Raw genomic sequence first — 13,909 nt, 5'->3', positions numbered from 1 at the left:
ATCTGATTCTGCCTCTTGAACAAAGGAAACAAGTTGGTGCATTCACATACCCTTCTCAATTCAATTATTAATTGGCAGCTGAATTGTGGCTACCCAAATCCAACATCTGATGTCATTTACGATGTGCCTATGGATCTAGGAGTGTGGAGAGATGATCTTGCTACCATGATAGGAGGGTTTACAGTTTTAAAAGAGTCAGCATGATTTGTGAAATATCTCTTTTTGGATTTTTTATCTGGTGACTTTCTGGGGCTTGAATAGAACTTCTGGAGGGCATGGAAGGCCTAAAAGTTAAGTGGGAAGTGGAGTTATTGAGATGTTTTTAATTTTAGGAATAGTATTGATACTCTTCATGATAATTCTAATAAATCCAAATGGATAAAAAAGTAAGTAATTCTGTTCCTTTTTTTGGTGCAGTTTTTTCTCTTTTAGTAATATTTAACAGCAATCTTGTATGAGATTGCACTTGTGTTTTACACAGAAGACTATTGCTTAGTTACACACTTCCTTGCTTTGTGCCCAGAATCAGATGCCCAAGCAGATGCTTGGCTCAGGCCTTAAAGCATTTTCCCCTGTGGCCTTCATGTGGGGGGGGGGGCATTGTAACACATTTGACGATGACATTTTTTAAGGCATTCTCTTTGTTACCAAATTAAAAGACCATACAGGCTTGGGCAGATACACCTGGGAATTTAAAGAGTGTAGGAAAAAAGTCTCCCAGGAAAAAAAGCCTGATTTCTCTATCACCTTCATTCTTTTTCTCCGATCACTAGGCGGATACAATTCTCTTGAATTCAGTCAGTGTTTTTATTGACATCTGTGTGAGAAAACAATTGTTCCCACCATGTTTTCATAAAGAAAACACACTTTTCTCAGTATGTGGCTTATATCTCTTTGTCACATGCCCATAAATTACATTAACTTAACATGGGGATTCCCTCTTTGTAGTTAGCAATATTGGGTTAGACCCTACCAATGTTCTGCTGAGTGAAGCTCATCTTTGTCTGATTTCCCTTTGCCCTGTGACCTCCCAAAAGGCATTGCTGGAGAGCAGGGAACCATTGCAGACTTAAAGTCATTCAGTTCCATGGGCTGAACTGAGGGAGTTAAAGCAGGATCGCCTCTCTCTCCTTTTCCATCAGTGGAACAAAGGAAGAATTTAATACATATTATCTCCCCTCCTGTTTAGCTCTCATGTACAGAGCCCCCCTTTTCTCCTGCAACTGTGAACAATTTTTTATTGAAATTTGTAACTTTAATTGTCATGTCAAAAAAAGCCAATTTAAGGAATGCCAATACCACCATCTAAAATATAAAAAGTATATTTTACCTTAGCTTCTTCTATAAATTCAAGAGATGGGCTGCTGTAATGAAAGCTTATGAGCACTGCCTGTGCTGCTTCAAAGTTGGAGATTTCTTTCTGTTCAAACTTGTGTTTTAGGAATCGAATTGCTTGGGGGTTATCAGCAGAAGCAGCTACATCCCAAAAAATGCGCCTATAAGAAAAGGAACAATAGTCATGTCTGAGTCACCACTTGTTTAATATAGACCTGGTTTAGTTAATGTTTCTTTCTGTGGTAAAAGGACTTCCTGTGTTCTTTTACCTGCACGATGGCTGGGAGCACCTTCTATATACTGAGTCATAAAGTTCATAATTTGCTTTGTGCATAAGTTGGACAAGCTGCTGGAATTTCTTTGTACAGTCACTGGAAATCTTTTCATGGGTATGCTCTGCCAGATATTGCATGTCATCCACAATCTGTTAGAAAGTATTTTTAACACAAAGAACATGTCTGACATTAGTCCATGCCATGGACAAAGTATACTGACATAGTATCAGAGTTCCATTTGCATTTCTAGGTTCAGATCTTACCTGGTGTTCAAGTTGCTTGACAGGAGTGGAACGTTGCTGTGATTCATCGCTAAAATGGACTGCAAGTGTCCCGGAATCCTTGAGGTTAGCTGGAAGCTCTTCTGGCCTGCGTTCCTCCACTTTGATCAACTCAAGTTTTTGGCTGCAATGAGAAAACTCAGTTACATTAAAGCAAGTAATAAATACAGAAAGTGCTTTCTGTGTCTTTTTATTTCCACCTGCCACTGGCTGACTACACCAGGTGATCTGCTTCCTCCAAGGAACTCTTGGCAGCATATACGGCTTTCCCATGTGAGTCAGAGTAGGCTGAGAAAGAGTGACTGGCTCAAGGCTACTCAAAGAGTTAGATGGCTAGGTAGGGATATGAATGTGGGTCTCCCTGTCCCTTTTCCTACCGTACCCTACACTGGCTATCTCTGACCTTTGGGCCACGAAACAAGAATATTTGTTGAACTTTGAAACAACTATAATTGTCAATCATAAACTGAACATTTATAATGTTAGTTCATATAATTAAAATAAGTTATTTTAATTTCATCCCTGCATCACTGATAATTACAAAAAATGTTCTCTTGATATATCATCTTTCATATCAATACATCCCCCTCGTATTGCCATAATTATTTATATCTATATATCTCATACATGAATGCAATCTAGAGCATTAATAGTCTGTATATAAACATTTCTTATAAATCTCATAATTATATTGGATTGGTATTTGTATTTGAAACTCATATCCAGCTTGCTGTAAACTCAGAGACTGTATCCTTTTCAGATGGTTTCCACACTTCAGATTAATGCATAATAGCACACAGTTCTTTACTTCAAATTGTGTTTGTTTTTGCTTTTAAAGATATTTATCAGATAATATTGTTCTGAAATAAATCAATCAGAAACTGGCAACGTCTGCTAGCAGAGGTTTGAATAGGGCTTTTTTCAGCTGGAATGCAGTGGAACGGAGTTCCGGAACCTCTTGAAAATGGTCACATGGCTGGTGGCCCCGCCCCCTGATCTCCAGACAGAGGAGAGTTTAGATTGCCCTCCATGCTGCTGTGCAGAGGGCAATCTAAACTCCCCTCTGTCTGGAGATCAGGGGGCGGGGCCACCAGCCATGTGACCATTTTCTCCGAGGACAACCCACTGAGTTCCACCACCTCTTTTCCCAGAAAAAAAGCCCTGGGTTTGAATATTGTACATGTTTCAGATTTATGGCTAACCATGGCTTTCTAAGATAATGTATGGGTTTATGAAAAGAAATACTGGCAAACATGATACTGTATATGTTGAGGGTTAGTCTTGGTTAGAGAATTTGTCTAGATTATTTAAGATTGCAAAGTGATAAATTAAACTATTTGTAACATTAGACCAGTTATACAGTGGTTATATACCTGGCCTGCATTAGGATACGTCCTCCGTCTTTCTCATTAAATGGTGTGAACTGATGGATTTCCATAACATATGCTTGCTCAACTACAGCTTCCTCTTGTGTAGGTTTGATATAGTAGCTAGATGTAATGGTACCTTGAGAATTTTTGTTTCTCTTCATGATGAAAAAAGAAAAAAGAAAATAAATATTAAATATGATTTTATAAATTAAATATGATTTTATAAAATCATTAAATATGATTTTATGGACTTCATCTATTTCATGTTGCATTAGTTGATATCATCAAATCTCTCATTGGCGTATCTAGCCAAGCACTATCAAAATTCAATGGGCCAATGCTGCCACTGGAACTATCTTGAAAGAATAATGGTGGGCAAACAAGAATGTGCCGGGGGCTTAGAAGGGTAAACAGCCACGACAGCCCAGTCTGAAGTGAATTTGGTTCTACTTATTTAAGAAACTAGGGTCCTATGGATATTTATAAATAAAATGCAACATATTCAAATTATTTGAAAGGAGAAACCTTGGTGTCTGCACTTCTTTATATTTCAGTCCTAAAAGAAAGTAAGAACTATTGAATTTAATGCCATTTATATAATTTATATAATCAACATAGGTGGCTATCTACATTCTTCAGACAATTTTTACATATGATTATATTCCACAGAAACTGATAGTTTGCACTGGCGTGGTAAAGGAAACCATGTGGAAAACCCCTTTACACAACAGGCTTCTTATGTGGAACAGCTCCTGAGCAGCTGCAAACAGTAACCAGCCCTGAACCAGAAATTAGGCCTAAAGTAGATATCCTATGTGTTAGGGGTGTGCTCTCAAGCTACTTGAGATTTATTCAGCAACCCCACCTTTTCATTGATTAGGTGGCAGCTCATTACCATTGTTGCTTCCTGGCCTGTAAAACTACAGAAAGGTTTAATCAGGAAAACCAAAACTACCTTTTCCTCTTCTCTGCTCCCAATCCAAGTCTAGCTTGGATTGCTTACAACCTGGCTATCAATAAAATAGTCTCAGGTTATGCTAAGTCCTAGATATTGTTTATAAACCCCAGAGAATAACCCCCACATTTGTTATTAGTCTTTTTAATAAGTCAATATTAATGCATTTTTTGCAAACAAGTGGTTATGCATCTTCTTGCATGTGTAAATTGGACTTCATGGTACTACAGATCAAATTTACAATGTTTATATGATAACTACACATTCACTTTAGATGGTTCACAGTTCTCCTGCTGTGGTGGGAGACCTGCCACTAGCAACCTCCACTTTTCTACACTGCTCCACCTAACAATAGAAGAAAATTAATTAAAAATTGCTATCCGTGTGACAGCATTAACATAGAGTTTCTAGTGGCTACTAGAGCAGTGCTATCAAATTTGCATTTTCCCCAGAAGTGATGTTCTGAAAACACTCCCTGTCCCACCCACCCCCCAACTCCTGTTGCTTACCAGCTACTTCCTGGCTCCCCTACCACTTTACTTACCTCTTTGCATTCCTTGCATGGAGTAACATGCATAGCACCAACAAGTTTTTCCACTTTTATCAGACAGTCATTTAAATTCTTGGCTTTCATCACTTTCATTTGGTTTGCTTTGTTGGTTTCTTCAATAACATATGTTGTGTTGCAAATACCTCCAGTACCAGCCTGCAAAATAAATAGATAAATAAATAAAGACCCTTTGTATATAGGAATTACCTAAAATTTCACTTTAATGCATTTTTAAAAATCAACCTCTCCATTTTCTTCTTTTCCTTACTTAGATTTCTTGTCAAAGACTCCAACACCAGCTTCAATTGAAAGAACACTAACAAAACCCCTGTGGAATTCAGTGGAATCACAGCTTGGCTCAGTGAGAAGTTCCTTATTCAGTTCCAATTAGGGCTCATTACATATGAAGCATAATTTGAAAATTTTACTATAAACGTGGTGAAATAAGTTGATCAGTCAGAATAAAACCTCAAAAGAAAAAGATTTCTGAGTTATGGCTGGCACTTTGCTCCTTAAAATCCCATTATGTCTAATCTACAGCTCACACATTCTTCTGTTAGAAGCCTCAGAATAAGAGATGAGCAGACATGGGCTCTTTTCACACTGCTTACCGGCCACGGAACATCACACCAAGCTCCCAGAGTGACAGCATCTTCCTAGTGCGATTTCACATGAGAACAGTAGTTCTTGCACAAAATCGCGCCAGGAAGACTCTGTTGTTCTGGGAGCTTGGTGCGATTTTCCATGGCCGGTAAGCAGTGTGCAAACAGCCATGCTGTAAAAGAAGCAATAATTAGGTATAATAATTATTAGCAATAACTCAGCAGCATTAGCCATCTTCTTCCTTGTATAAGCAGATTTCATTCAGATCTACAATATAATATGAATTTGTATTTATCGCAAATGCAATCACTGTATTAGAGTTTCTACTTAATTTAATCTTTGTTTTTCAAGGTGACTCATGTCTGGAGTCCTCCATATGCTTCAGAATGTTTATTAGCTAAGGAGCTGATTTGCACTTATCTGACATTAAATGTGAGGGTGTGTATGTTGCAATTGAAGTGACACTTTCATCATGGTAGTTGGGCTAATCACACATGCCTCCTCTAGCCATTCAAAATTCTCCCCTTCTCTAAGCAAGCTACCTGTGGGTGAATTGAACAGGTGGAACTATGGATGTTGCACAGATGAAGACGGGAAGCAATTTAATAGGCATTGTGTTGTCAGTTCTTGTTTGAACTATTTGATTAGCCATGAAATGGGTAATGCCAATGTTGTACAGTACAAACAATAATCAAAGCTGTACAGAGTGGGAATAGAGCCTTGAACCTAGCTGGTGTATATATCAGGCTATACCATTGATCCTTCTATCTCAGCACTGACTACCTTGACTGGTTGCATCTTTCTAGGATCTTTTGAAAAGAAAGCCTGCTACTATCTGCCATCTTTTAACTGAAAATGGCAAGGACTGAACCTTCTGCATGTAAATTACATGCGGCTATAGCACCGATCTCTTCCCAGTTCCGACTCCATCGGAAGAAAGTTCAAATGATCTAATTTTGATAGCTTGAAAACTACCTTACTTTACTTTGGATCAGCTTACAGGTGTCAAAATATGATAGTCTCTAAAGTTGCCTGCTAAAGGCAACTACAGATGAAAAAAAAATTAGAATAAATTTAAAAGTAGGCATAATATATTGCAGATGCTAGGCCTCAATATAATATAACAAAGGGGCCAATTTCCTAAATCAAATACTACTATATTAAAATATTTGTTTTTAGAAATTAAATCAAGCATTCTGAATTTCTAGCTAAAATAATTCCAAACCTTTTCAAATATCAACATCTGAATCAGAGTTGGTTTAATCAATGTAAATATATGGCTGAAAATAAAATTAATTGCTGTCTGTAGTCAGGATATCAGTACAAGGCAAATTACAATGTTCTTTCATAATTCAGTGCTCTGCTCTCCTCCTGAAACACCCTACCTTGTAACCTACCTCCAAAACAATTTTAGCCCCTATGATTTATTTTGTTGCAACTTGTATGTTTAAAAATCAGTATTATTATTTCTTTCCAACTCTATATGATTTCAAAAGTGGATACTCAGGAATAATTTAGGACCAGATTAGTAATGATTGGATGTTAAACTTGCTTGAATCATGATAAGAAAGTTCAATATCAGGGCCTAGCTCAAGAACCACACAGAATAACCTTCATACGGTGCATATGGGCAAGATACATATAACTTATCAGTGTTCCTTACTTCTCAGAACAATCTGTTTTTGTTGTGCTGTTTCCTTTGCTTCCAAATATCCTCACTTCTTTCCACTTACAGCTGAGAGGTGATGGGAGAAGAGGCCATTGTAAAGGAGGAAACAATAGGGGTAATTTCCCTGGACCTCACACTTATTGTAATACTATGATGTACACGTTCAGTATTTCAAAAAACTAGATCCTTTCCAAGGCAGTGGTACTGGGCGGCTTATAAATATGAAAGCCCAAGGACCAAGAGTAAATCTAGTAGTTTGGGTTACTGGGTCATTTACATCAGTGGAGCAACTGGCACTTATTATTCTGTTTGATCTACAAACTGAATTTGCATATAGCATTTAATGTCTCCTGATTTTTCCTGTGGCCAAAGAGAAACCAGAACTTCAGCTAATAACATTACCAGAAGGAGTGAATGAGCCATTATCCTTGTCAATGAGGAAGGCTTACTAGCTCAGCTCTAGATCCTATAGGTAGTGTTATTTAAAAACAAAAACAAATTCCACTATCTTTAGGTTTTTCCTAATCCACTGAACAATGGGAAGATCCTATTTACAGGAGATCAGTACTTCAGTAGTCAATCTGCTAAAATTTTAACATACCACTGTATTCAGTTCTGATGTCAAATATAAGTGGTTTATGAAAATATTAAATTAATTTTTTTTTTAAAGATGCAATTGACAGTGAAAATTACTGGGGCTCTTAAATTAACATTCATCCCTGGGCCTTTATCAGTGCCATTCTAGACAGAGTTACATCATTTTGAGCTCCCTGATGTCAGATGACTTTGAAGGGTGTCACTCTGTTTAGGATGGCCCTATTCGAGTATTTAGTAGAATCTAGGGAAAACGTAAGGACAAAATATTTCTTGTTTCCCTACTGTATGTAGAGACAATGAGTTCTTCCTTCACTCCCATTGATTACTTGAATTCAAATCTCATCTGAACTGATGAGAGGCTTTAGTTTGACCTCTTCATTGTCCATAGTTATCCCATTCCCTTGTTTTGATCTACTTGATGCTGCATAGTGATTAATAATGGCATCAACTCTGTTACGCACTGGCTGAAATCTCAGCCCCGAATTCCCTGATTGCCTTGGGAAAGCCACTATCTTTCAATTTTATCCTGTAATGGTGTGAGAAACTGGTCTACTTCACAATGTTACTGAAAGGATTATTAAGATATTATACATGAAGTGCTTTGAGCATTTTAGAAAAGAAGCATGAAAGTACTGAACCCTTAATCTAGTACAAAGTTAGTCTTTCTAAACCTCCTTTGATTTCATTGGGACTGACATAACTACACTGGATTGTTTCCTAAATATATAACTTCCTTTCAAAGGCTACAATCTGAAATTGTCCTACAGATGTCAGTAGCAGGTAAGAATCAAAAGAATTCCAGCCTAAGGTATCTGATCCAGCAAAGTTAATTTGAGATTTGCTACTGTCCAAATAACCTCCCTAGTGCATCAAGCCTTGGTATTGCCACTGGCAATTCCTGCCTGACACAAGACGTGCTTGCGGGGAGAGCGGACAATAAATTTGATAATAAATAAATAAAAGTGATGCTTATAAATAAAACATATCATTTGCAATAGTTTGTCCCAGAATAAGAAGTGGCAGGGGAGGGAGATCCCAGTACCACAAAGAGAACTGAAATTAAGAGCTCACCTCTTGTAGAGTATATCCAGACTGTTTATCTTTTACGGAGAGTTGAAAGATACCCACAACTCCTTTGTGGACATTAAGACCATCAACTGAGTAGTCAGCAGGAGCCATGAACTTTCCAACACGCCCATTTTTGTGCTGAAATGCAACAACCTTGTTTTCGATCTTTGCTGCTATTGACTTTGTCAGTTTGGGTGATGGAATGAAGTGGAGTTCAGGTCCAGGAGAGTTGCTGTTGTATTCAAATACCTCGACAGAGTACATCTGTCACACACACAAAAGGCAAAAGGTAAATTTCCTAAATCAGTAGCAAAGACGCCCTGTCAAATAATATTCTATACTGATTTTGCTGTACTGCTGCCCTGTTCCTATCTGTAATTTTAATCTCATTCTGTATGAACTCATTTCTGTATTTAAAATCTTATATTTTTATATATGCCAATAAAAGCTTGCTTGAGCTTGAGTTTGCAAGACTTGCCCTCTCTTAGTTATCCCTTAGGTGCTCTAAATCCCCAGCATTTGAACTATCACACATTCTTCCAGTTGGAGCTGCAACACTGGCTATTCTGCTGCAATAAAAATTCAAAACTGGATTGATTTGACTACACAGGAAGATCCAGTTGTGAATGATTGATGCAGTACAATATCCAGTGATGTGTGGATGTATCCTGATTCCTTAGTCATCTTAAATTGAAATGTAAAATTATAGCACGCAATTTTCTAATTATTTTTAGCATCCATTTCAGAGTAAGTAAACTACTGTATGTGGAACAGGAGAGGAAGTCATAGAAAACCATGAATTTCAGTTCATAAATAAACATTAATCTTGTGGCATCTTAAAGACTAACCAACTTTTATTCTAGAATGAACTTTCATGGACTAAAGCCCACTTATTCAGATGCAATGAGTGGATTCTCCTTATGCAATCTTTTTATATGCAGTCTTGTCTGAACCAGTTACATCTGAAGAAGGAAGGAAGAAAAGGAGCCGCACCAGTAAGGACCAATAAGGAGAAAAAGGAACAAAGTACAATGGACAGTAGTTTATTTGAACTTATAGATCTATAAAATCAAATAAACCACTCTCCATTGCACCTTTCTCTTTTATCTGAAGAAGTAAGCAAAAACACTGGAATAAGAGGCGGCAGGGGAGGAGGAGCCCAGTACCACAAAGAGAACTGAAATTGTGTTACATTCCACATGATTCCTGATTATTTTTGCTACAACAGACTTTCTGGAATTAGTTTAAGTTCAGGAACTGTAAGCCAGAAGATAAAACTCCTGCTGTAAATTCTGAGACCCCTGATCAGACAGGCATGCTTACCAGCAAACCAAAACAGACCTGCCCATGCTCTCTCACTTGGAACTGTTGCAGCTGCCTTCTCCTTCTCCTGCACTAGCTGGGAAAATTAAATAGAGCCTCACACCACCTGGTGCTTGAGTGTCTCCCTTTCGCCAACCTTCAGCTGCAGCAGGTGCATTTGTTATCCTTCCCTAGAGGTGGTAGTAGAAGCAAGTATGTGTGACAGATGAAACAGGCAGGAGCAAGGCTGATGGGATATTACTCTTGCCTGAAGCTTCTGTTGTAAAGATGGGTCTGCTCTGGAACACAGTGAACACTTTGCAGGCCTAGTTTTTATATTCTGCCTTCAGTCTAAATAGGATTGCCAGCTTCCAGGTGGGGCTTGGAATTCTTCCAGAATTCTTCACACATCAAGTCCCCTGGAAAAAATGGCTAATTTGGAGGGTGTCGTCTATGGCCGTGGTTCCTCCACACTCCAAACCTGCTGCCTCCCTGGTAGTACCTTGACATCTCCAGGGATTTTATAACCCAGAGTCAGCAACCTTTGCAGGCCTGCATAACTTGTTGTTTCTAGGTGCTAAGGAAAACCCGCATCTTTTGCTTTTTTATAAAAGATTTTTAAATGCCAGCAGAAAGCTCAGAACCTCCAAAATGGAGCATAAAATGACATTTGCACTCCTGCAGTTAAAGAGATAGTTGCATGAAATTAATTATTGCAAATATGCCATGGTATGCAGCTTCTATAAAAATATTACTATTTGTTTACTAGTTACAAAAATTGCTTGATTAGTTTATTTCAGGCGCTATAGTCTGGGAATAATTGAACTGATCCATCAATACATTATTGTGCATTTGAAATTTTATTGTAATGTCCTCCCCTGATCACAAAGCAGAACAAATCCTTGAAACCTGAAGTTGGCTTGACATGAGAATTACCTGGTAAAGTCTGAAATAGAATTTAGGTCATTGCGTAAAAAATAGTGTTAGTTACATTCTACATGAGTTAGCAAAATAAAACTTAATTATTTTCCCAAGTCCTGAAAACGTCATAAAGAAAGGTAATTTCAGCTTTTAAATTGGGTTTTTTTTCATACCTGAATACGATAAACTCCTGGACTAACACCACAGATGTCTACTTTGCATCCAAGTTTTATTCCAGCACTTGAAAGCCATCTTGATGGAACCCCAGTCAGTTGCTCCAGTTCATATTTATATGTGTAACATTTGTTTGGACTAAAACCAGGTTCTAAAAAAAACCCCAAAACAAACAAGTGTTATAGGCACTATATATAAAATATTCTATTAACAGCAGGATTCAAGTCCAGTGGAACCTTAGAGACCAACAAGATTTTTGCTTATACTCTTACAATGCAATCCTATGGAGAGTTACTCCAGTCTAAGTTCATTGACTTCAATGGGCTTAGACTGGAGTAACTCACCATAGGATTGCATTGTTAATGTTCTACTGCAGACCAATATGGCTACCCACCTAAATATTTTATTAAGTGTAACTAAAACCATAACAGAACATTACAAATGAATATACATTTGTTTACATTGGTTTTATTTCTGAAGAAAATCATTAAAAGTGGCATGAGATGATACTTACGATAATTAAGATGCTGGCAACCTGTAAGATAAAAAATAAGATATTTCTGTTAATTAATTTAAACATTTCTATCCTACCTCATTTCCTCCAACTGAATGCAGCTTAAAATCTTGTTACAATAATGTGTTTGGAGCCCTTAATTCGTATTTTGGACAAACATAACCACAATATAGGTAGAGATTATTTTTCAATATGGTTTTGATCATGCCATTTCTTTCAAATATTCTCCATTAAATTATAAAGAATTATATATGAACATATGGTTGCCTTATAATGCACCATATCATTGGTCAATCTATCTTAATACTTTGATTAGCAGCAACACTCCAATATCTCAAGCAGAGAAGGAGCTCTCCTGGACACATGCTTCCTGAAATCATTTACCTAGAGATTCCAAAAAAATCTAGGACCTTGCTCAGACTACTGCTGCCACATCCCTGCCACTTGAGAGCAAAGAATCAGGAACTGGACTATTCTAAATTTCTTTTGAAAAGTCTCTGAGTTTTTTCCAGCATATTCTTGTGCTGGATAAAGAAGTGATACTTACCCACAAGGGTTAACATCAATACGAGGATGAAGACCTTCATGATGGAAAAGGTAAAAACTCCGTGTATTGGTCTCTCTTATATAGAGAGGCATATTGAGTCACATGATTGGCTTGGAAATCATTTTGATGAACAAGCACATTTTAGTATTGATCAATCAAAACCCAAACACTCATTGGAAAAAAAAACACACTGTTGCATCAATACCACTTGCTGGCTATAGTCCAGTATACATTTTATAAAAAGAAAAGAATAAAGAAAAAAAGAAAGAAAAATCTTGACACTCTTGTAAATTATAGTTACAATAAATGAATTAATATAATACCTAAGTCCTGTGGCTTAACAAAACAGGAAAAAAACAACTAAAGGAAAAAGAAGAGTGAGGTTGTGTTACCCAGATTATTCTCAGTGAAGGCATGGCAGGGAAAATATCAGTGAACAATATGAAAACATAGCAGAACTGTCTCAGTATCTATGCACAAAAGTCATATTATTTGCAAGTGTTCCAGGGACCTGACATTCTGAATGCCAGTTTTATAGTCAGTCTCCCCCCTTTTCACCACCCAGTCCCACTTTCTTTCTATTCTCTCTCTCTCCTGCCCTCGTGTTCTGCTGCACTCCTCCTCTCCTTGCAGAGTTCAACAGAAATATCATGCATGTTCACATGACTGGGAAAATCCTAGGATCTCATTGCTCAGAGTGTGCAATGCCAGTTGGGTTGGGGGAAGCCCCAACCCAACTCACATTTCATGTGTGACCTGGGATTCACCTTTAAAACAGTGGGGTGGGGAGAGCCCAAATCATCTCCAGAATGCAGCATGGCTTGGCAGCAGAAGGGGCTTCAATGGTTCCCCCCCGTCATGCTTTCACTAGAAAAAATGGCCATAGAGGTAGGCTTTTTGTCCTGCTGCCAGTTCCATGTATCCCCTGCCAGATATGTGGAATAAGCAGCAGAATGAATAGCCTGCTTCCCACGGCCAACTCACATTTCATATGTTGAGTAATTGTACCCTTGGAAACTCATCTTGTGCTTAAAAATATTTAGTAGAGGTGATCCTTTGTTAACTGAGCCTCAGATTGGCTTTGCTGCTATCTGCCACCCACTCAAGTGCCACACTAAGGGGCTTTGTGGCAGCATAGTAGCTATAGTGGTAGAATTTCATTTATTTCTGTCTTGTAGGTGCTTTTGCACCTGTGAATAGGTGAATGTGATTGTCCCCCCCCTGGTCATAGTTTGGTCTGATAATTAAATTATGCCTGGGGGCTGGAAAGCTATGGCTCTGATGAGCCTTTGCAAAAATGCTCATGTGCGACCTGATGAAGATCCAGACAGACCAGCAGCCATTAACATTGGTTAGACAGGCACAGATGAACACTGTGTATAGCCATCTCTATGTGTGGAAAGAAGGCCAGCAAACAGGGTATAGTTAATTGAATGGTACACAGGAATAGTTTAGGCAAACATCTTGTGGCATCAGTTAGTAGGATGAAGAGGAAATCCTCAGACCTGAGAGATGTCATTATTCCCAGCCCATAGACCTTGCAGCTAGGGGGCATGGCACACCTCCCTTGAGCAATAAAATGCTTGGCAAGGAGCAGACTGAGCCACACACAGTTGACGACTCAGGGCTTGGAGCCAGGGTGTCTTTGCTCATAAAATCTGGGCCTGGCAGATAGAGGAGGCCTGATTCTTCTGCATCATATCAATGAAATGCACTGTGACTAGGTACAGAATTGGTTGGTGCCTTGG

General features: G+C 38.2%; 1 protein-coding gene across 1 annotated transcript in view; it reads right to left on the bottom strand.

Moving 5' to 3' along the window:
• LOC129330341 (vitellogenin-1-like) overlaps nucleotides 1-12,201 on the bottom strand; it is a 57,122-nt gene extending 44,921 nt beyond the window's left edge. Inside the window, exons 1-8 of the mRNA XM_054980373.1 lie at nucleotides 12,162-12,201; nucleotides 11,100-11,251; nucleotides 8,707-8,967; nucleotides 4,761-4,922; nucleotides 3,265-3,416; nucleotides 1,874-2,015; nucleotides 1,605-1,759; nucleotides 1,331-1,496 (exon numbers count right to left, since the gene is read on the bottom strand). Coding sequence (XP_054836348.1) covers nucleotides 1,331-1,496; nucleotides 1,605-1,759; nucleotides 1,874-2,015; nucleotides 3,265-3,416; nucleotides 4,761-4,922; nucleotides 8,707-8,967; nucleotides 11,100-11,251; nucleotides 12,162-12,201 — 1,230 coding nt within the window. The remainder of the gene's footprint in view (nucleotides 1-1,330; nucleotides 1,497-1,604; nucleotides 1,760-1,873; nucleotides 2,016-3,264; nucleotides 3,417-4,760; nucleotides 4,923-8,706; nucleotides 8,968-11,099; nucleotides 11,252-12,161) is intronic.
• Between the last annotated feature and the right edge of the window lie 1,708 nt (nucleotides 12,202-13,909).

This window comes from Eublepharis macularius, chromosome 5, assembly GCF_028583425.1.
Source record: "Eublepharis macularius isolate TG4126 chromosome 5, MPM_Emac_v1.0, whole genome shotgun sequence".
Lineage (NCBI taxonomy): Eukaryota > Metazoa > Chordata > Lepidosauria > Squamata > Eublepharidae > Eublepharis > Eublepharis macularius.
This window is presented reverse-complemented; position numbering and strand designations above follow the sequence as displayed.